This window comes from Hesperophylax consimilis, chromosome 21 (assembly GCF_061612785.1).
Source record: "Hesperophylax consimilis isolate HC1 chromosome 21, BYU_Hcon_1.0, whole genome shotgun sequence".
NCBI lineage: Eukaryota > Metazoa > Arthropoda > Insecta > Trichoptera > Limnephilidae > Hesperophylax > Hesperophylax consimilis.
This window is the reverse complement of record NC_142856.1, coordinates 6,114,670-6,135,971: the sequence shown is the minus strand read 5'-3', so window position 1 is coordinate 6,135,971 and position 21,302 is coordinate 6,114,670. Positions and strand designations below refer to the sequence as shown.

General features: G+C 34.0%; 1 protein-coding gene and 1 long non-coding RNA gene across 2 annotated transcripts in view; both read right to left on the bottom strand.

Moving 5' to 3' along the window:
• Nucleotides 1–10,522, bottom strand: part of LOC149413553 (uncharacterized) — a 270,073-nt gene extending 259,551 nt beyond the window's left edge. The window contains exons 1-2 of the mRNA XM_089644423.1: nucleotides 10,389–10,522; nucleotides 597–771 (exon numbers count right to left, since the gene is read on the bottom strand). Of these exons, the coding sequence (XP_089500549.1) occupies nucleotides 597–771; nucleotides 10,389–10,522 (309 nt within the window). The remainder of the gene's footprint in view (nucleotides 1–596; nucleotides 772–10,388) is intronic.
• Nucleotides 10,523–10,546: 24 nt separating this feature from the next.
• Nucleotides 10,547–21,302, bottom strand: part of LOC149413552 (uncharacterized) — a 195,869-nt gene continuing 185,113 nt past the window's right edge. The window contains exon 4 of the long non-coding RNA XR_016304222.1: nucleotides 10,547–10,560. This is a non-coding gene — a long non-coding RNA (uncharacterized LOC149413552). The remainder of the gene's footprint in view (nucleotides 10,561–21,302) is intronic.

The window sequence follows — 21,302 nt, the reverse complement described above, 5'->3', positions numbered from 1 at the left end:
AACTCCTTCCAAGACGAGTTGGAGACCTGTTTGTACGAACACAACAGGTACCTACTTCAATCATTCACCTTTTGGGAATTTTGTCGGGGACTAGGTAATTAGGTATGCTTCAATCCTTCCTTTCGATTCAGTTTCACAGCCTCCTTCTAACTCTCAGAAAAACTTCTAATCAGATGAATATATTTTAGGTATGTGAAATACGTCTTTGGACATTTACAACTAGCCTGCTAAAACAAGCACATCAAATAAAGGTATATCTACAGTTTTATTCCTAAGTCGATGAAATTTTGCACACTTTACCTTCAAAACGATTGGAAGGTCACTGTCTACATTAAATTTCGATAAACTACGTATAACGCCTGGGCAACGTCGGGGACTTCCGCTAGTCTATTATATAAAGTAGATTGTATGTGGCGAGTAGGTGGCGTGGATTTGATTTGTATAAAAATCAACAGATTTATTCCGATATTGACGAAATTTTGCACACTCGACCTTCAAAACAAGAGGAAGGTCACCGTCTACATTAGAAAAATACTGCGCAAAACCCTGAGGACTTCAGCTGGTAGATAATATAAATAAAATAAAGTAATTCCTACCGTGAGAGGCGTGTGGTGATGATGGTGGTGGTGGTGGCGACGCCGGCGCTCCGACGCGCTGGACGTGCTGCGCGCACGCTCCTCGTCAGAGTCCGCGCCCGACGCGCCCGACGCCTCAGCTGTGAACACCGAGTCGTGCGACACGCTCAGGCCGGATTGGTGCGCGGAGCCGGACCTGTACAACAATAATGACAGATCAGCAATTTCATACATCATCATCTGTACAAGTACTAAAATGGTAATCGCACAGAAAACTTATTTTTAATCAAAAAAACACTTTTCAACAAACATAAACTGTCATTAATAGACCAGTTAGACAAGTGTATAAAAAAACATAAAAACTCCGACGGTAAACACAAGCTTTGGATAAAGAACAGGCAATAAAAGCATTCAAAAATCTTTCTCGATGCAAAAAACGAGGGAAAAAAACATTTCACATTCAAAATTATAAGATGGATTAAGGAACGAAAAAGCAATAATACAAGAAAATTATTCATTTTTAAAGTAATAAAACATATACCCACATCATTGTATACTCGTACAACCATACCTCATAATATTTGCCGATTTTATTTTTCTTTCATTACCACCTGTATTTAATTTCTATTTTATTTTATTTCAGTGTAATATTTCCTAGGTTAAATCTTTTTTATCAAATACTAGTTGTACCCCGCCACGCGTTGCCGTGGCTCAGTCTGTCTGTTCAGATAGAGAAATAATAGCACGTGTTGCTTTTACGTCCAATAGATGGCGCTGTTTAAAAAAAAAATTGTCCAGCAGATGGTGCTGTTTTTTCATAAAGAAGGATGTTTTCTTACCTTTCACAGGTGACATCTAATATATAATAAGAAAATACGTATTTGAATTCAACATTGTGTAAAATTTTCAAAGCAATCAATTAAGAACTTTCAGTGATCTAAGATTTTGAACAGACGAAGATTTAAATTTTTATTTAGATGGATAAACAGATAGACCAATGGAACTCGCAATGCTTCGCTATTACTAATGTCGTCTGGCGTCTGCGACTTCTTCCACCATTCACTACTGTATAACACATTGTTACTGTTAAAAACTACATTATATAGACTTTAATTCTACTCCGTATCTCATTCCAGTGCAGAGATATTGCGTTAAGTATTCCTCGGACGTCCCCGACCTCCTATACCAGGGCTTCCCTAACTGTGAGTCGCGACGCCCCGGGGCACCGCGAGATCATCCCAGGGGCGTCGTGAGGCAATCTTTATAGCGTCTTCCACACCCATACTTCGGAGCGACTCCCGAGTCCCGCGCCACTTCAGGCCGCCGCGCAGAAAAGTCTCAAAGACTCGGTCGCTCTGAAGTGTGCGTGTGGGAGACGCTAATAGGTTGGCTGTCTGTGTTGACGCGACCAACTCAAGTGAGCGCCACGCACATTGTGATGATGAGGTTTCTCTGCAGTTGCAGTAATTAAGAATAAGTACAGATCAAAAATAGAGGCAGAGACGAGAGTGGCGATTTCGAAACTTCAACCTCGTTTTGAGAAACTATGCTCAGAAAAGCAAGCACATCCTTCTCATTAATACCAAAGAAAAAAATTGCTTTTTTATCTTTTTTGTTTGCTTCCATTTTTGTTTTCATGTTGTGTTCTTTATTTTCTAATTAAAAAATTAGATACTATTTGGAGTTTTTCTGACAAATTGTTATTAGGTAACGTACCCATACTACGTGACCCGTTCAGGGGGGGGGTCTTCAAAATACTACGCTTGGTACAAATGAGCGGCGTGGGGCTTAGATTTTTAGTCACCGGGGGGGGGGGGGGGGCGTCGCAAAAATATGGCAACTTCCCAAGGGCGTCACAGTTGAAAAAAGTTTGGGAAGCCCTGTCCTATACCATTCAAACCACTCTCTTAACACTCCTGGCACTAAAAACAACAAAATTTTCAGCGATATCGGTGGACTACTTTTCGAGTTTTGCGAAGCAGGCTGAATATTTATATAAGTATTACACTGTAAAATGGGAGCCTCAGCACGGTTAAGAGGAAGCTAAAAGCCAAAATGTGTATATTCTTGGTATACCTTATATTGTAGGTAATAGGCATTAAAATCACTTGACAAACGGAGTCTAGAAACGTTCGATTTCAAGCACAAAACTGTTTTTTTTTATTTATTTTGTAAATAGTTTTATAAGAAAGCAAAAAATTTTATCAAGTGAAACTGTCACAGATAATCTAAGCTATAATACTGTATTTTTAAAAAGTTGTTTCCTTTACGCGTTCATACATTTCTATTGAAAAAAAAAAAATGTAGTTTACATTTATATTTTTTATTGAGTAATTTATTTTTTATTTGTATTCTACTCAAGCGAAACGATAGGAAAACCTACAATTTATCTAAATCACATTTTTTAGTATTCATAATGTACACCAATTCGTTATAAAGATTAATCAAATTAGTGATTTAGCACTAAGCTTCGACTTAAGTACCCAGAGAAGTACACATTATCATATAATGTTTAAAATACTACTAATTTCTGCAGTGCACTCGATGATCTAGATTCGTTCAATATAAATATAGCCATTCTGGCGTCTAAAAGCTTAAATGTAATGACTCTGTAATTAATTTATGTATGTTTTATTAAGCCCTGAATAAGGTTCAGGTGGAATAGAAACTGGTTGGTTTATATATTATACTCAAATAAAGTGGTATTAAAATATTCTGAGTAATTTTATTCTAATTAAAAATTTAGCTTCCTTTAATAAAATTAGAGTCCTTGAGAGCGCCCTGAAGGAGTAACTCCTGTTACTTAGAACCTGTAGGCCACCTCGAATATTCTAAATATTATTTCTTTATAACATGAAATTGAATTATTTTAACAGGTAATTATTGTGAAAAGGACAAGGACTTTGTAAAGACAAAATTATTGTATTTCGTTTTATCGTCTTTAAATGCGCTTGGGGTAAAATTACGTGACAGTTGGTTAGTTTTTCAAAATGTCATTGAAGTTTTAATTTTTTTATTACATTCTCTTAAACTCTTTTGACCAGGTTAAGGTGCTCCCATAGCCGCTGTGCCCACATGATGCACAGATGGGGCCTTAAAGAGTCGGCGATGTGTGAATGTGGTGCGGTGCAGACCACCGAACGTATGGTCAACGGATGCCAGCTCCATTCATTCCCCGGCGGGATTGATGAGGTTCACATGGCGACGCCTGAGGCCCTAGAATGGCTCGCAGACCTAGATGTTCCCTTCTGACCCCCCACCATACGAAAGAAGAAGAAAACTCTTTTCAAACAATTTTTGAAATTGGCTACCAGCCGGCCCAAGAGAAGGCACAACTAATGTTTTTACGGATTGATTTTTTGATTTTTTTTACCCGACTTCTAGACAATATCTGTTCTGTGCCGGGTAGCAATATCATTACATATATTTTGTAAAACAAATTAGGGCTCAATAAAAAATACAAAATAATACCTAAAATAATCTAGATATAAAATATTACATACACGTATAAAAAAAATTTAACAAACTTTAGTGTGATAGTTCTTATTTAGATGGAGTACCCTATAAAAACTTATCAAATGTAAAGAGAAAAGTTTTATTTAAAAATAAAAATAAGTAGGAAAAATGCTAGCAATTGCATTTAAAACATTATAAACAGTAAAATAGTCTGTGTAGGTGGTAAAAATGAATAAATAAATGAAATAATAATACGCTCAATTGCTTAACATAAAGGCGGCGATACACATGCCTGTAAAATGGAACAGTAGCTTGCATGCATGTTAATGGCATGTACAAGTTACTGGCGCAATGAGAATACACATGCAAGTTAAACTTGCATGCAAGTTGCGTCCTTGCATGCCTGTATTTGCAAGACGTATACACATGCCAGTCACTAGACAGTACGTGTCTCAAATCACTCTGAGACTGAGTAGTCTCAAGTTTTTTGGCAATGGAAAACATTCAAAGTGAATTAAATATCATCGTATTGCAATTGGCAGTACAATGTGTGGCTAATTTAATGAGAGAAAAGCTACTGGCATGCCCGTACCTGTCGCGACGTTCACACATGCCGGTTTCATAGCCCCCCTCGTCCCCTCCCTCAACTTGCATGCCAGTAAATCAAATGTTGTGCAATCTACTTGCAAGGCAGGTACAGGCATGCAAGTTAGCATATACACATGATAGTAGCTGGCATGTGCAAGGAGCTTGCATGCAGGTGTGCCAGCTACAGGCATGTGTATTCCCGGCTTAAATGATGTACCTATAATAAATACATTTAAAACATCACAAATTTCTCGCAATACTAGAACAAGAAATTCACACCAACTACTAATACAAAAACCAACACATCCTTTGGACAAAAACACTACAGATTCCAGGCTATAAAACTATACAATGCACTTCCAACACAATATAAAACATCTAATCTCAAAAAACAAAAAACTCATATGGAACTGGCTACAATCATTTTAAATATTTAATTTTGTTATATTTCACTTTTTTTTTGTTAAAACTATGTAAAAATCGATATTATATTTTAATTTTTATTGTTTCTCTGTGTAACTAATCTACACTGTATTGTTTACTATTATATAACTTTACAATTGAAAAAGTCACAACACAGGTGAACTCCTAGCGGAGGACAATGTACTAAACCTTTGAAATACTAATTTATTTAAGAATAAATAAAAAAATAAAAAATAAATGCAAGAAGGAAAGAAAAAAATGCATCAAAGAAAAAAGAGAGAGAAAAAGAGTATTCAATACATGGGAGACACATTAGAAACCATTTTTGGTGTAAAAATTACATTTATTCAAAAATTATTGATCTTCATTATAAATAAAAACCGCTAAACTAAATGCCAATGTAGTTTGTCAGCAGGTTAATTGAAGTAAATATAGGTATAAAAAAGCCTGTTTCATTAACTGTAACTAATAATACGGAGAATATACACTCGGACCACCGTTGTGCACGTCTTTCCCAAACTAAAACAAACAGTACAAAAAAATCTGGCACCCTTCCAACAGCTCTCGGTCTTGACCCGAGTTCAGCTCTCAAACATCCCATCCACTCAACCAACCAGCGGCCGTGAGTGTTTGTTTGTTTACTGCGCGATCGCTGCAGTTCCAGCAGATGCTAAGTTTCCTGTCAACTTCGCCCAACAAATTGCAACCAGGCTAGGTTAGGTTTTAACTTGGCCAAACGAATTGCATTTGGGAACTAAGTTTTGTAACAAATAAGGAAAATTTGGCTTTCGTTCAACTTGTTTTCACTACACTACACTACAGTACATACCCACCTTGACCAGCGCGAAAAGTTTAATACTGGAAACTTGATGTTATAATCTAAGTTATCATTTGAACTTGAATCCCCTATACGATTATCGGGAGGGAAGATTCCGATTTTATGTCCGGGTTAAATCTTCCCCATAGGTAAAACTAAACCCTTCCACACACTTTTCCACAAATGATCAACTAGTCAATCAACATTATGCAAGTGAATTATATAAGCAAAATAAATACAAAACAATACAAGAACAACACGTCAACTCACCAGAGATCAAATTTTTTATTTTATTATTTTTTTTTTTTTTTTATTAATTATACCCGCTAAACTGCTCAAGCAGTTTGTCAGCAGGTCAGTTTAACATAATATATTATCAAAGCATACAAAAAGCGAGAAATCACAATATTTAAAATATATACAGAAGAATTTAAATAAGAACTTAAATAATCACAAAAACAGAGCCATACATAAAAAAGAAACAATAAAAAGAAACTTTTAACTTACTACAATACAAAATAATAAAATACAAAGACAGTCAGTTGTAACACAGGCAAATTACTCATATTCATATGTATATTTATATATATGCATAAGATTATAAACAATATCAGTATAAAAAAGCTTGATCTATTAACCATTTTTTAATTTTATTTTTTAATTCGGGGGTGCAATTTGATTGAATTTTTATGTCTATTGGAATCTTATTAAATATGGTAGGCACAAGATAAGAGAAAGTCCGTTGTCCGTATTTATTTATAATTTTCGGAATGGACATACCTTCATTTCTATTGAATCTTGTGTCATATGCATGATCTACTTTTTCTTTGTATATTGAATCTGACGTTATGTTTTGACATATAATTTTTAACCATAATATTCCTCGAACAGATAATACGTTAACTGACTCATATAATAATTTTATATCTCTTCTTTGTGCATAAATACGTTTGTTTACCAAAAGCTTAGTCATGGAGTTTTGAATTGATTGGATGTAACCTATATTTGTCTTGCAGGAGTTTCCCCATGAGGTTATTCCGTATCTGATTGTAGATTCCGCTAGTGACAAATAGATTATTTTTAACGTACTTATAGGCATAAAATATTTAATTTTGTAAATTCGCCCCGCAATAGCTCGTAGGCGTTTGCATATGTTGCTAACGTGTGTATCCCATTTCATATGCGCATCTACAGTTATCCCCAAATATACATAAGTTTGTACCAGTTCAATGGTTCCACATTTACAGGACTGTGAAGAATTGTGTATACACTCAGATGTATGCGACTTTATTATAGGCGTGATGGTGTATTTGGCATGTGGAGATCGTATATGCATCAATTTAGTCTTTTTGGAATTTATTATTAGGCCGGCATCATGTGACCATTTCTGTAAAGAAAAGAAATCATGCTGCATGAGTTTTATTGCAATAGATAAATCTTCATGCGAAATGACTAGCGCCGTATCATCAGCATAAACGTAATGCTTAACAAAGGTGAAAATTTTATTCATGAGTGAAACAAATATTATGTATAATGTTGGCCCGAGAATTGACCCCTGCGGGACTCCTGTTGACATATATTTAGCTTTGCTGTAAGTTTGAAAGAGTTTAACTTTAATTTGTCGATTGGTTAAATAGTTTTTGAGAAGTTTTAGTAATTTTCCCCTAATTCCTATCGCCTCCAATATCTGTAATAGTTTTTTCGGATCAATAGTATCAAACGCTTTAGAGTTGTCTATGAATAATAATAATAATATAATTATTAATTCGTTATCCTGCATGTATTTAAAATGACTGATTTTCGCATTTTTATAAATAAATTTTTAATGAGAGAGCTGGGTATAATGCCAGTAGCCGAAATAACAAATGGAATAAAATATATAAATAAATAATCAATTAAATATATAATTTCGAGAGAAACTAATATTTTTACTAAACGATTGTGTCGTATTTCGATTAAACCGACTGTCGGATTATTTCGATTCAATTTGTCAAACGATTATTACGGTACAAACATATTTAGAAAGTAATGATTATTACATAATGTTTCTAATTTTTTCTTATATAATTAATCAAAATGAAAATTTCCAATAAAGTCTTTAGTTTTTTTTCTCTAAAAGAAAATGAGAAACATTCCCGGATTACGACTAACTCGACAATCTCCTATTACCACCACAGTAAGCGGAAAATGTTGCTTGTGTTGCGATGTAAGACTGGAGCCGAGGAATTAGATACATGATGCCTGGGTGGGACCCAAACGCGATGCCAACTCAGCCACTGACCGATTTTTAAGTTGATTTGTAGGTAGGTACTTAAATACCTACATTCTTAATTACAAAACAAATATTTTATGTAACATTATTTACTAATTCCTAACTAACTAACTAACAGAGAGGTAGGCCGCCAAACAACTCGGTCTTGACACACACCCATTGCCTAATTCACATTCATACATACTCTTCTATTATTCTGACTCTTGATATCAAGTATCCGACCCGACTCAAGTATCTGAACCACTTGATCGTACCATGTCTTCCTCGGGCGTCCCCGACTTCTGCTACCACACATACGATTCAAAATAAAGACTTTTAAAAAACTTCCAATGAAACGCCACTATCGCAATGTTTTTTCAGTTAGGTAGGTACCACAATATTGAATAAATGCGAATAACTCCAAATAATCACGACAATTTCACATTCGAATAATAAACTTTATTGAACCGTCGTCAAAGTTAGACATCTAGTCAAAGTAAGGCTTGCTTGTATAATACAGTGAGTACCTACAACAGATTTTCTAGATACTGGAACGGAAAGCAGAAACAAATTTACAGACGAAATAACAGGACTTTGCTAACTAACCAACCATCACGCCGTTTCCAAGCAGGGGTAGGCAGAGAGGACGGACCGCCAAACAACTCAGTCTTGGCACACACTCCTTGCCTCATTCACATTCATACATACTCTTCTATTATTCTGACTCTTGACATGGCCCGACTCAAGTATCTGATTCACTTGGTCGTGCCATGTCTTCCTCGGGCGTCCGCGACTTCTGCTAACCATTTGCATCGTATATTCTCCTTACACTCCTTTCTTCGCTCATTCGCTCTACATGCCCAACCACCTAAGCATCCCTTTCTTGATCTTACTCATTACGCTTACATCAGCCTTGCACTCCTTGCGGATCTCCACATTCCTCACACGATCATACATGGTTTTACCACACAGGGATCTCATTTCAACAGCACTCAATCTACTTTCATCCTTTCTTTGCCAGTTCCATGCCTCACTTCCATACATCAGGGTAGGTACTAGCACTCCATTGTGCACTGCTAACTTCGCTTCTTTGGACAAGTTTTTGTTAGCGCCAACTGTGTTCAGTCCTCCATTAATGGAGTTACCTGCATTTACTCTTCTTTGCAATATCTCTGCCAGCCTTCCCATCTTATATTACTGTATACTTGCGGCAAGTGCAAGAATGGTAGACACCCTTAGTATCGCCCTGGTTTCAGACCACCATTAAAGATCGAAACCTTGCTTGAAATGGTTTTATCAGATCTGAATAGCAATGGCGTGCAATCTATAAGAATATAATAATGTAACAAACCAACACCTCTGCCATAAGTCACTCCAAGTGGTTCGCTACGTTTGGTGAATAAGCAGGAGTGCCCGGGTTCATGGGGGTGAGGTTTGTCCTACTCTCGGCGGCGGATGCGACTGTCAACCAACGCACGGCGGGCCGGATAGGGAGAAATTGGTTTAGGGACACCTTTTTTATATCTCCAGAATGACTCTATCTGAACATCGCCTTGCACCACATGGATTTATACGTCTGTTACCCCTGGGCACAAAAACCCCTAGATTCCTACCCACTCCTCTTACCTCTTTCCCTCCCAGAACTTCCTCCCCTTCCCTTCCTATAAAGACCCTCCACACAGCATCCCCAAAGATGACATAGGCCCTGCAGTGAATTATTCTCTTCTGGGCCTCCTGTGTGGCTTTATAATGTTGGAAATTTTTTTGAAAAAAACCTAACCTAATTATGAAAAGAAAGAGGCATCCACCATTACTTTTTTTTTTAATGCGATAGTTGTCTGATCAAAACGTTTTATCGTTGTTATGCGAATTTGTTAAGGAATTGTAAGACCACCATTCAAATATGAAACGTTGCTTGAAGTGAGTTTAGCCGTGTTTGGTCACAAATTCTGGATAGTCAAGTACTTCCCCACCTTCTTTTTCCTCGACACCTTCCTTCCCCACTACCTTCAGCCTCAGAACTAACCCCGATTGGGGATGATATAGTTTCACTAGCTCCAGAGGGTTGAGAGCAGTTGGGACGTTTGTGCGATATTCAAATAACAATAAAAACACATCGATTTTACTGATTATCATATTCATTTCATCAGTTCATTCATAATTTCGATAATCCCGATTGAAACGACAGCATATTTTCAAATAGATTTCTCCCATCACTTTTTGAAAACCATAACGACCACATGACACAAATTCATTTAACCCGTCGCAAGCTACTTACTTCCTCCTGTGTCCGTCCTCCAGGCTCAGCAGGCGGGCGGTGTTGGGGGTGGGCGGCTCTCCTCGTCCTTCGCCCCCGCCCTCTCTTCCCGCCTCGGGGGGCTCGCCCGCCCCGCGACCCCGCCGCCGGAACATGCGACGCAGGCCGCGCAGAAAGCGGTGCTTCTTCGTGTCTGAAATTTAAAAAAACAAATATTGTGATTTAATTATTGACAACTCCCGGAAAACAAGGAAAACTAAAAAGGTGAACATTTTCACATACACTAAAACTAAGCCAATAATTAGCAAAGCATTCCTCTACTCAATTACCTCTCCCTGTCTAACAGTGTGGAATACCTGTATCAGTGACATTGCAACAATTTATGTACATGACGAGTCTGTTAAGAAAACCGGTGCAGTGAAACTTTCCTTCACTGCGTTTAATTCGTGTCTATTACGGAAGCTTGCGCAGTTAATAACCAGCAGTGTCCCTAATATCGATCGAAAAGACTTAGGGTTAAAATTCCTTTCCAATTCTAACTGTTAACCACAACTACTCCAATAGTTGTGTTAAATAGTGATTACAGTCCACAATAAAACCACAAACCTGTTTGCATACAATATTTGCAAATCCACGTATATTCTTATGTTGTGCCCTTTCTGGTTCAAATGTTGCCTTACAGACTGCGTACAAAGCTCGAAACAATGAATCGTTTTTAAGTCCATGCATATCGTTTTAAATAGGATAATTTCGAATGTATCTGTGCACACCGAGAGAATCGAACACCCGACCGCAGTCCCCTCTTACCCCGCAAATGCCTGAAGACATAATTATTTTCAACTATCAACTGTACTCAAGAAATTGTAGAAGTAAACCACATTGATATAATATCTATCACGCTAGGTATAAAGATTATAAGTCAAAAAAGTAAAAAATAAAGATTTTTTTCAATCTCGGGAACAATACCTTCACATGGTTTCAGAATAAAAGATCTCAAAACATATATTTCAATTAAAAATAGGCATTTGTTACCCAAACATCCAATAGAAATACTCAGTTTATAAATTTGAAATAACTCTCCTGAAAAGTTGTACGTGTTTTTTTTTTCTTGTTTATCGGGTTAACATTATATTTTATCTGTACAATAAAAAACATTTATATTTTGCATCATTAAAAAAACGCAAGCGTTAAAAAGATAAATAATTGTAAATTTTGTATCCATCCATAAAACTTGATTTGATCAAATTTTTAATTGTATTTGAAATATTTTTTTTTTAGTATAGGCATTAGGTTAGACAATTTAGAATCGTTAGAAATCAGGAAATCTATAAACAGTAACTTGTCAGACCATTTATTAAATACACAAATTAATCTAATCAAAAAAACACATTCTATAGTCCTATATTTAACTTGTTTCCCACAATCCATTCCACCCCTTAATAATATGTTTATGTTTTTCTTATGTCTTTAAAATGTATTATTACATGTATAATTCATGTGAAAATGCTTTTTTGTAAATTGTTATTATATATGACCGGTCAGTGGTTGAGTGGGCATAGCGCTTGGGTCTCACCCGAGCGTCGCGTGTTCGATTCCTCGGCTGGCTAAGTCCTCCATCACAACACAAGCAACATTTTCGGCTTTCTGTGGTGGTAGTAGGAGATTTTCAAACATTGTTGGGTTATTCGTAACCCGGGAATGTTTGTCTTTCTTTAAAAAAAAAATATATATATCTTTAATTCACTATGCCTATGTAATATTTGACTCCTCCCACTTTTATAATGTGTTATATTCTGTCTCCCTCTGCTTTCCTATAAATATGCATGACCTCTGTCTTAGTTTTTAGTTATATTTCACATCCTGATGAAGCTCGACTGAAGCGAAACCGGTAGATGTAATAATAAAAAATCGTTGTTAATAAACAAAGTGTTTTATTTGATTTAATAAATAATGAAATAATTTTAATGGCCACTACAAAAACACACTTCAATAATATCTTATTTTATTCAAGGGTTTCTGAATTAGGGCGAATGATTTCGAGACCTACAATGTTTTTCCTTCAGACCCTTTCAAAAATGTATAACCCTTTTAATATATGCATCAGCATGGTAATTTGGGTCTAGAATAATAAATTTAGGCTTTTAAAGAATGAGGTACGAAAGAAAATGGGTGGACGGCCGCGATCTTAAATCATAAAAATAATTTTCAAAAACCACAATTTAGTGATATTTCACTTCAAGTGCGCTTGACCTACCATAAATCCACTTATAATATCCAACATAAATATATATTGTGTAATTTACACAAATGATAATTGGATAGGTTAAACGTTCAAGGGTATTTCCTTCACTTCAAATTTGTACACGGAGAAAAATGAGTATTGCTAGTTTATTAAGAATCTCTTCAAATTATTGGTAATTCGGTTAAAAACGGGATTGCAGGAATTACGAAAATCTGAATATTTTTTTTAATATTGTATATTATCAAGGAATGATAATATTATCGTGTTCCGATATGCGAAAATATTTGGATTTCATGAACACGTGAAAGAATATTCGTTATTTAATAAAACTTCAACAGAAAATCTGTTGATTCATTCCTTAAGGCATGCAACCCCGTTTTCAACCGGATTACTTATTTCTGAAAATATTATTTTTTAAGTCTTTATTGAACACTGGCCGTACCCCGCCACGCTATGCTGTGGCTCTGTACAATAGCCCGTGTTGCTTTTACGTCCAATAGATAGTGCAGTTTTTCAAAAAAGGCACGTTTGTCCAATAGATGGCGCTATTTTTCAAAAAACAGCGTTTTTTACCAGTTACAGGTGACATCTATATAATATAGGTATATAAAACACTTCAACGTTGTGTCAAAATTTCGAAGCAATCGGTGAAGAACTTTTGGAGATTTAAGATTTTGAACATTAACATTTTTATTTATATACAGGGTGTATCGGCACGTACCCGACAAAACTTTAACCAGCTATTCCTTAGCACATTTGGAGTAAAAAATGTTATGGGCACTTTGCTGTCCGGTAACATTTTTTTTTAATAAAAAATGTATTATTCATATTTTCACCACATGTCACCAATGTTTTATCCTTTGTCAAAGTTTGAAAACCCGTCTGGCAATATTTTGTTCGAGTTTCGTTGAATAATGTACGTACGTACCTACGTTGGCGCGCTTTTACAATCACAAATCACAACGAAATGGCACGGCACCATTCGTCTCATTTTTAACTATTATTATTTAGTGTGTACGAAAGAGCGAGGAAACTTTTTGACACACTTGCTAATAACAGCTGTTGAACACGAGAAACAATGCAAATGACAGTGACGGAGTGTGGATTTTTTACTTATTTTTTGTTTTTAATGGAAAAAAATGTTACCGGACAGCAAAGCGCCCATAACATTTTTTACTCCAAATGTGCTGTGGAATAGCTGGTTAAAGTTTGTCGGGTACTTGCCGATACACCCTGTATAGATGATTGAAAATTCAAAACAAAGGTTAATTATGTTTACTGCTCATACTTAAAGCTGGACACAGGGCAGAGCCATTTGGCCCACAAACGACCGAGCCGAAGAGACAAGCCAGTTTGATCTATGTCCAGTGACGCCATGCTGAAAAAATGATAATCGATATACCATAAACCTTTATCGACATATGAACTTAATTGAGAATGATTTAATTTCTGTAAAAAAAGACGGGTTTTAAAACATTTTTTTACTGGTAGAGATCTCCGTGAAATTCTGAATTCCTTGCGTAAAGAAAAATAATTATTCAATAAATTAAAAATAATTATTCAATTCTTTATTATAAAAGGGTCAAGTTTTTTACTACCTACGTAATAAAATAAATGATCAAGGATAAAAAAGCGAGTTGAAAGGAAAAAATATAAAAAAAGAATAATCAACTGGATAAATTATGAAATATTAATTATTATTTTTTTGGTAAACTAATGTTTAAGACAAGATTTTTTATGCATAGCACAAAGGGTAACAATTATTTTTCAAGAAAAAAAAATTTAACAAGTAGTAATTGTTGAATGAAACACTAGTATATACTGAATTATTTCGCGGATAAGAGATAAGCCGCCATAGCTCAGTGGTCAGAGCTGTCGACCGGAAATCGAAAGGACACGGGTTCAGGTCCCGTTGGCGTCATGTATCTTTTATCAGGAGATTTTTCAATGTGGATGAGTGTTTCAGGCTAATAATTATTGCTTGAAAAATAATTATGAAATGTTTTTTAAACTTTTTATGTTACACCTCAAAAGAGCGCCCCTGTCTGCACAGTGTAAAGACAGGCGAACTATGTCGCCACCCGGTTGGGCAGCGTTGTGAGGCATGTTAAGGTAGGAGATGTAGGAAGGGATTTATTAATGCGGGTCTTGAAGACGTTCGGATTATATGAAGGAGGTAAAACAGATCCCAGTAGCTCGTTCGTTCGTAACGGTGTTCCGCTCGTGTCTGTCGAGTTTCGCGCAAGTGCATAGTTCTAACTGTTAACCATAGCTCTCCAATATTTTTGTCATATTTTGATTACAGTTTACAATAGAAAAAGGCTAGAAAAACAGTTGTTGGTGGCTGGTTCCATATACGAGCTGACTTACAAAATGAGTCGAAGAAACAACCCGTTCTCATGAAGACAACATCAACTGTGAACGGGTGTTGGCACCGGTGCACAGTAGATCAATTCTGCTAGCTTGTTCGAGCAGACTCCATTGAAATACCTATAATAGACCTGACGCTGCATGCATATATTGTGTCTGTGCATTACAAATGGAAATCGGTCTGTTAACAACGGATTGTCAATCAGATAAACCGCTCCCCTTTGCACAGTATCAAGTATGTTTATAAGGTATTTTGGGGCTCCAGCCCAGGGGTGGCTCCCAAATTAAATTGTTGGGCGTCCTTGAGATCTGTAAGGGTTAGCAGCTGGTCACTATTGAAGAATCTACTAGCTCCATAAATACAAGCCGTCCAGTTTCTTGGAAGCCAGATTTACTCGGGCTTCCGTGGAACCCCGATACTTGAGTCGATCTGAAATTCTAAAACCAAGCATTCCAATAACTCTAGTTAAAAATTTAAAGACTTACTAATAATTGGTCATTTTTGCATTGACACAGCCCATATAATATTAGCGATGACTCAGCCAAATAAATATTTATGCTTTTTTAGTTAAATTTTTAGAACTCCATTGAAAAAAATAAAAAATAAAAACGTACATTCCCGGGTTACTAGGGAATGGGACGTTTCTACGCCGCCGGTTCTTCGCCGCCAGTTCATCGCCACCGTTTCTACGCCGGGACGGTTCTGCACTGGCCGTTTCTACGCCAGCCGATTCTACGCCGCATTCAAATTAAATTAACAATTACAATTAAACTTTATTGTTTAAACACATACCTACATACAGATCGAATCATCGAATTGATCAAATTATCGAATCATTTAAAAAGTAGCATTAACATTTATTTTAATTTAAAAGAATAATTTATGTTACGTTATGTTATGTCATGTTGTGTAATCAATTTTATCCTGTAATTTGTTGTATTTATTAATTCAATTTTCAATTCAGTGCCGGCAACCCGGGCGTTTATTTATTATTAGTTATGTACATACATGATTTTTCTCCTTACCCTCCTCACTAGACAAAGTCTGTTCTGAGGCTGGTAACTAACAATTTCTAATTACATAAAAACAAATAAGTGGTTAAAAAAGAAAAAAAAAGAAATATAAATATTATAGTAAAAATAATAATAATAAAATAAGAGGAAAATCAGAAATTAGAAACAGAGTAGAAAAAAGAAAATATATAATTTTAGATATTACGAATATTACTTATCTCTCTTCTTTCTTTGACATTCAACCAGTTTAAAAATCTTTTGAATACCCAATTCAAATTATTAGATGCGACATAGGTCTTTGTTTGGGCTACAAACTTATTGAATATATGTGGTGCCAAGTAAGATTCATGTTTTTTGGCAAAATTTGATTTGATATATGGTACTTGTAATTGATTGTGTGTGTTTGCTCTTGTGTTTTGCGAGTGAGTTATGAAGTGTGGTGATATTTTTATGCAGTTTTTGTAGATGATCTTCTTTATGAATAGTTTATTTATGTCTAATAGGTTATTGTTGATCATTAGCTGTTCTGTCGGATGTTGATAAGGCTTTCTGAACATAATTCTGATTATTGTTTTATGATTAATTTTAAGTGATTTGAGATGAGTCTCTGCTGCTGCTCCCCATACTGAAATACCATACATAAGAATACTTTGACAGAGTGCAAAATATATATTTTTTAGCTGAGGTAGTGACATAATGTTTCGAATTGTTTTGAAGATGTAAGAGAGTTTCCGTATTTTTTTTGTAATTAGGTTGATTTGGAGATCCCATTTTAAGTTATTGTCAACAGTTAAACCGAGATATTTAATATTTTGCGCATAATCAATTTTGTCACAAACACAGCGTGAGTTAGTTAATGAGGTAACTGTGCAGGGGTGAAGATGAAGTTGTGGGTGACTATCTGGCTGACCAGCTAATGTTTTACTGAAAGTTAAGTATTTAGTTTTAGAAATATTTAGTGTCAGTAGATTATTTATTAGCCATCTATTTACTTCAGTCATCCCTGTTTCCGTGTGTTTGAAGACGTTTTCCCATGATTGGGCTTTGAATAAAATTACAGTGTCATCTGCATAACTGATTACTTTGTACTCTATGTTCCCTAGGCTTATCTCAGTTAGACTGTTAATGTAGATGAGAAACAGTATGGGACCCAAGACGCTGCCTTGGGGTACTCCATACCTGTTGCCTACTTTGTCACTTTCTTGATTATTTATTTTTACAATTTGTTGTCTATTTTCAATGTAGCTAATGAACCATTTTAGTGGTGGACCTGTTATGCCAATGTTTTTGAGTTTTTGTTGGAGTAATTTGTGTGAGATGGTGTCGAAAGCTTTTGCTAGGTCTAAGAACACTCCTAACACCTTTGAACCGCCATCTAGGTTTTTCACTATGTAGGTGGTTAGTTCCGATAAGGCGTCTTCTGTTCCCATTTTCGCTCTAAACCCGAATTGACGGGTGGAGATCAGTTTGTGTTTATCAAGGTATGCGAGCAGTCTTTTTTTCATAGTTTTTTCTAGTAGTTTCGATAGCGAATTTAGCAGAGTGATTGGTCTGTAATTTAAGATAAGCGTTTTGTCTCCCGATTTATGTATTGGAGTAATACAACCTATTTTTAGGTGATCGGGGACAATGCCGAGGCTGAAACTTTGGTTGAAAATATGTTGAAGTGGTATAAGTATATGTTCTCGGAGACTAATCAGTATATGATTGGAGAGGTTATCTGGGCCCACAGCGCAATTTGGTTTGAGAGAAATAATTAAATCTGAGATTTCCTTTTTAGTTATTTTGTGAGCATAAAACGAATGATTTGGTTGTATGGTAGAGGATAGTTTGGTTAAAGAGTCTTCTGTTGTGCCGTTTTTTAGAAGAATTTTTTCAGCTAAGTTAGATCCGACTTTTGCAAATTGGGAGTTAATAAAATTAGCTATTTTACCAGGTTCATTTTTTGTAAGGGTTTTGTTTCCATTTATTAACAGTACTTTGATCTTCGAGTCTTTTTTCGGATTGGAGAAAGTAATATCTTTGACGATTTTCCAGATTTTTTTGGGATCGTTTTTGGCGGATTTTATTTCTTTTTTGTAGTACTTGTATTTGGCTTGTTTGATTAATTTATTACAAAGGTTTCTATATAGCAGGTAATTATTTTTTAGTTTGTCGTCATATGGGTTTTTGCGCACTTGCATGTGCATTGTGTCTCTTTTATGAATGCTGTTTACTAATCCTTTCGTGATCCAGGGTGTTATTTTTTTTTCTTTATGTGAGTAGTTTTTCGGGGTATTTTTTGTTGTATGTTTAGCAATGTAGGTTCCAACTGTGTTCATAAATGTGTTCAGCGCGTTGTTTGGGTCGGGTTCATTTATTACATTTGACCAAGATTCCTTATGTATGTCCTCTATTAGGCACTTAAAATTAATTTTGTCTTGTACGGAGTTGTTTTTTTCATCTTTTTGTTTCTCGTTATGATGTATGCTAAGTGTAGTAGTGAAATGATCTGTGACCGTTGATCGAATAATGGATGAAGATGTTTTTTTCCTAGTTTTAACAAATATATGGTCAATACAGGATTCAGAGTTTGACGTAATTCTTGTTGGTGAGTTGATTGTCGAATTTAATCCATAGTGAGTAAGTAGACTTAAGTATTCTGTGGTTATTGGTTGCCCGTTTAGTAAGTTAATATTCATATCCCCTGCAATAATTAATTGTTGTGTTTTTTTATTTTTATCGAGAAGTTTATTTAAGGAGTTGAGAAAAGGTGAGAGATTGTTATAGCTTGGGGGTCTGTAGACGGCAAATATGGAGATGTCTGTTCCGAGGGAGATTTGGATACAGTTTGCTTCGGTTAGGTTGATTTCTGTTATTGATGGGTTTAGTGAATCTTTGGCAAAGATTACTATACCGTCGTTTTGATTTAGATGTTTAGTGGAATGGAGAGTTGTATAGTCTTTTAAGTTTAGGTTTGTGTACGAATCATCTAACCAGCATTCAGTCAAGATAATAATGTCGAAGCTTATGTTTATTTCGTTTAAGAGGACCGAGAAATTATCGAAGTTCTTTCGAATACTTCTAATGTTTTGGGAAATTATGTTTAAGTTGTGTTTTTCTGTAAACAGAGAATTAAATTCTGTCGCTTTGTCAAAAGTGTGTTCTGAGTTGTTAAATGTTTCTGTATCAATATTAAGTTGAGTGATCATGTTGCGGTTGCGAAGTTGCATAAGTTGATCCATACAAAGTTCACACATTTTGCTAGTGGTGGTAAATAATGAGTAGTATAGGAGTAAAAATTGAGAGTAAAATTAATCAAATACTTTGGATAATATAAACTTTTAAAAACATAAAATTTCATGGTAAAATAATTAGAATACTTTGGATAATAAAATAAAATCCTTTTAAACCATAAAATTCGATGGTAAAATAATTCAAAGATTTTGGATAATAAAAAATATTTAAAACAGTTACATTTGATGTTAAAATAATAGCAGTATTTTGGATAATAGAAACCTTTAAAAACATAAAAATGGATGGTAAAATAATGAAAATACTTTGGATAATAAACACCTTGAAAAGCATAAAATTTTAAAGGGAAATAATTTAAGTACTTTGAATAATAAAAACCTTTAAAACAACGAAATTTGACAGTAATATTATTCAAATACTTTGGATAAAAAAAACCTTTGGTACAATATAATTTGATGGAAAAATAAGTTGAATAATTTGGATAATAAAAACTTTTAGAACAATAAAGTAATATGGTAATAATGATGGTAAAATAATTCAAATACTTAGGATAATTAAAACATTTTAAGCAATAGCATTTGATGGTATAATAATAAAAAAACATTGGATAATGAAAACCTTTTAAAACATAAAATTTCATGGTAAAATAATTAGAATACTGTGGATAGTAAAATAGAATCCCTTTAAACCTTAAAGTTTGATGGTAGAATAATTCAAAAACTATGGATAATAAAAAATATTTATAACAGTAAAATTTGATGGTAAAATAATAACAGTACTTTGGATAATAGAAACCTTTAAAAACATAAAATTTGATGGTAAAATAATGAAAATACTTTGGATAATAAAAACCTTGAAAAGGATAAAATTTTAAAGGAAAATAATTTAAGTACTTTGAATAATAAAAACCTTTAAAACAATAAAGTTTGACAGTAAAATTATTCAAATACTTTGGATAATAAAAACCTTTGGTACAATCTAATTTGATGGAAAAATAAGTTGAATAATTTGGGTAATAAAAACTTTTAGAGCAATAAAAATTGATGTTAAAATAATTCAAATACTTTTGATAATTAGAACATTTAAAACAATAGCATTTGATGGAATAATAATAAAAATACATTGGATAATAAGAACCTTTAGAAACATAAAATTTCATGCTAAAATAATTAGAGTACTTTGGATAATAAAATCCTTTTAAACCATAAAATTTGATGGTAACATAATTTAAAATACTTTGGATAATAAAAACCTTTAAAGGTATAAATTTGTTGGTAAAATAATTAAAATACTTTGGATAATAAAACGCTTTAAAGGTATAAAATTTTATGGAAAAAAACTTTAGATAATAAAAACCTTTAGAGCAATAATATTTTATGGTAAAGTGATTAACATAATTAGAGTAATAAAAACATTTAGAATAATAGAATTTGATGATAAAATAATCAGAATAGTTTGTGTAGTAAAGACATTTAAAATAATAAAATTTTATGGTAAAATAGTTAAAATACTTTGGGTAATAAAAACCATTGGAAAAATAGAAATTGAAGTAAAAATAATTAAAATACTTTGAAAGACCTTTAAAACAATAAAATTTGAAGGTAAAAATGTAAAGATAATTTGGGTTATAATTTGGGTTATAATAGAAAATGATGGTAAAATAATTAAAATAATTTGGGTTATAATAGAAAATGATGGAAACATAATTAAAATAATTAGGGTTATAATAGAAAATGATGGAATAATAATTAAAATAATTTGGGTTATAATTGAAAATGATGGTAAAATAATTAACATAATTTGGGTTATAATAGAAAATGATGGAAAAATAATTAAAATAATTAGGGTTATAATAGAAAATGAAGGAAAAATAATTAAAATAATTAGGGTTATAATAGAAAATGATGGAAAAATAATTAAAATAATTTGGGTAATAAAAACATTTAAAACAAACAAATTTTATGATAAGATAACTTAAATAATTTGGGTAAAAAAAACATTTAGAATGATAAGGTTTGATGTTAAAATAATTAAAATGGTTTTGGTTATAAATACATTTAGAGCAGTAAAATTTG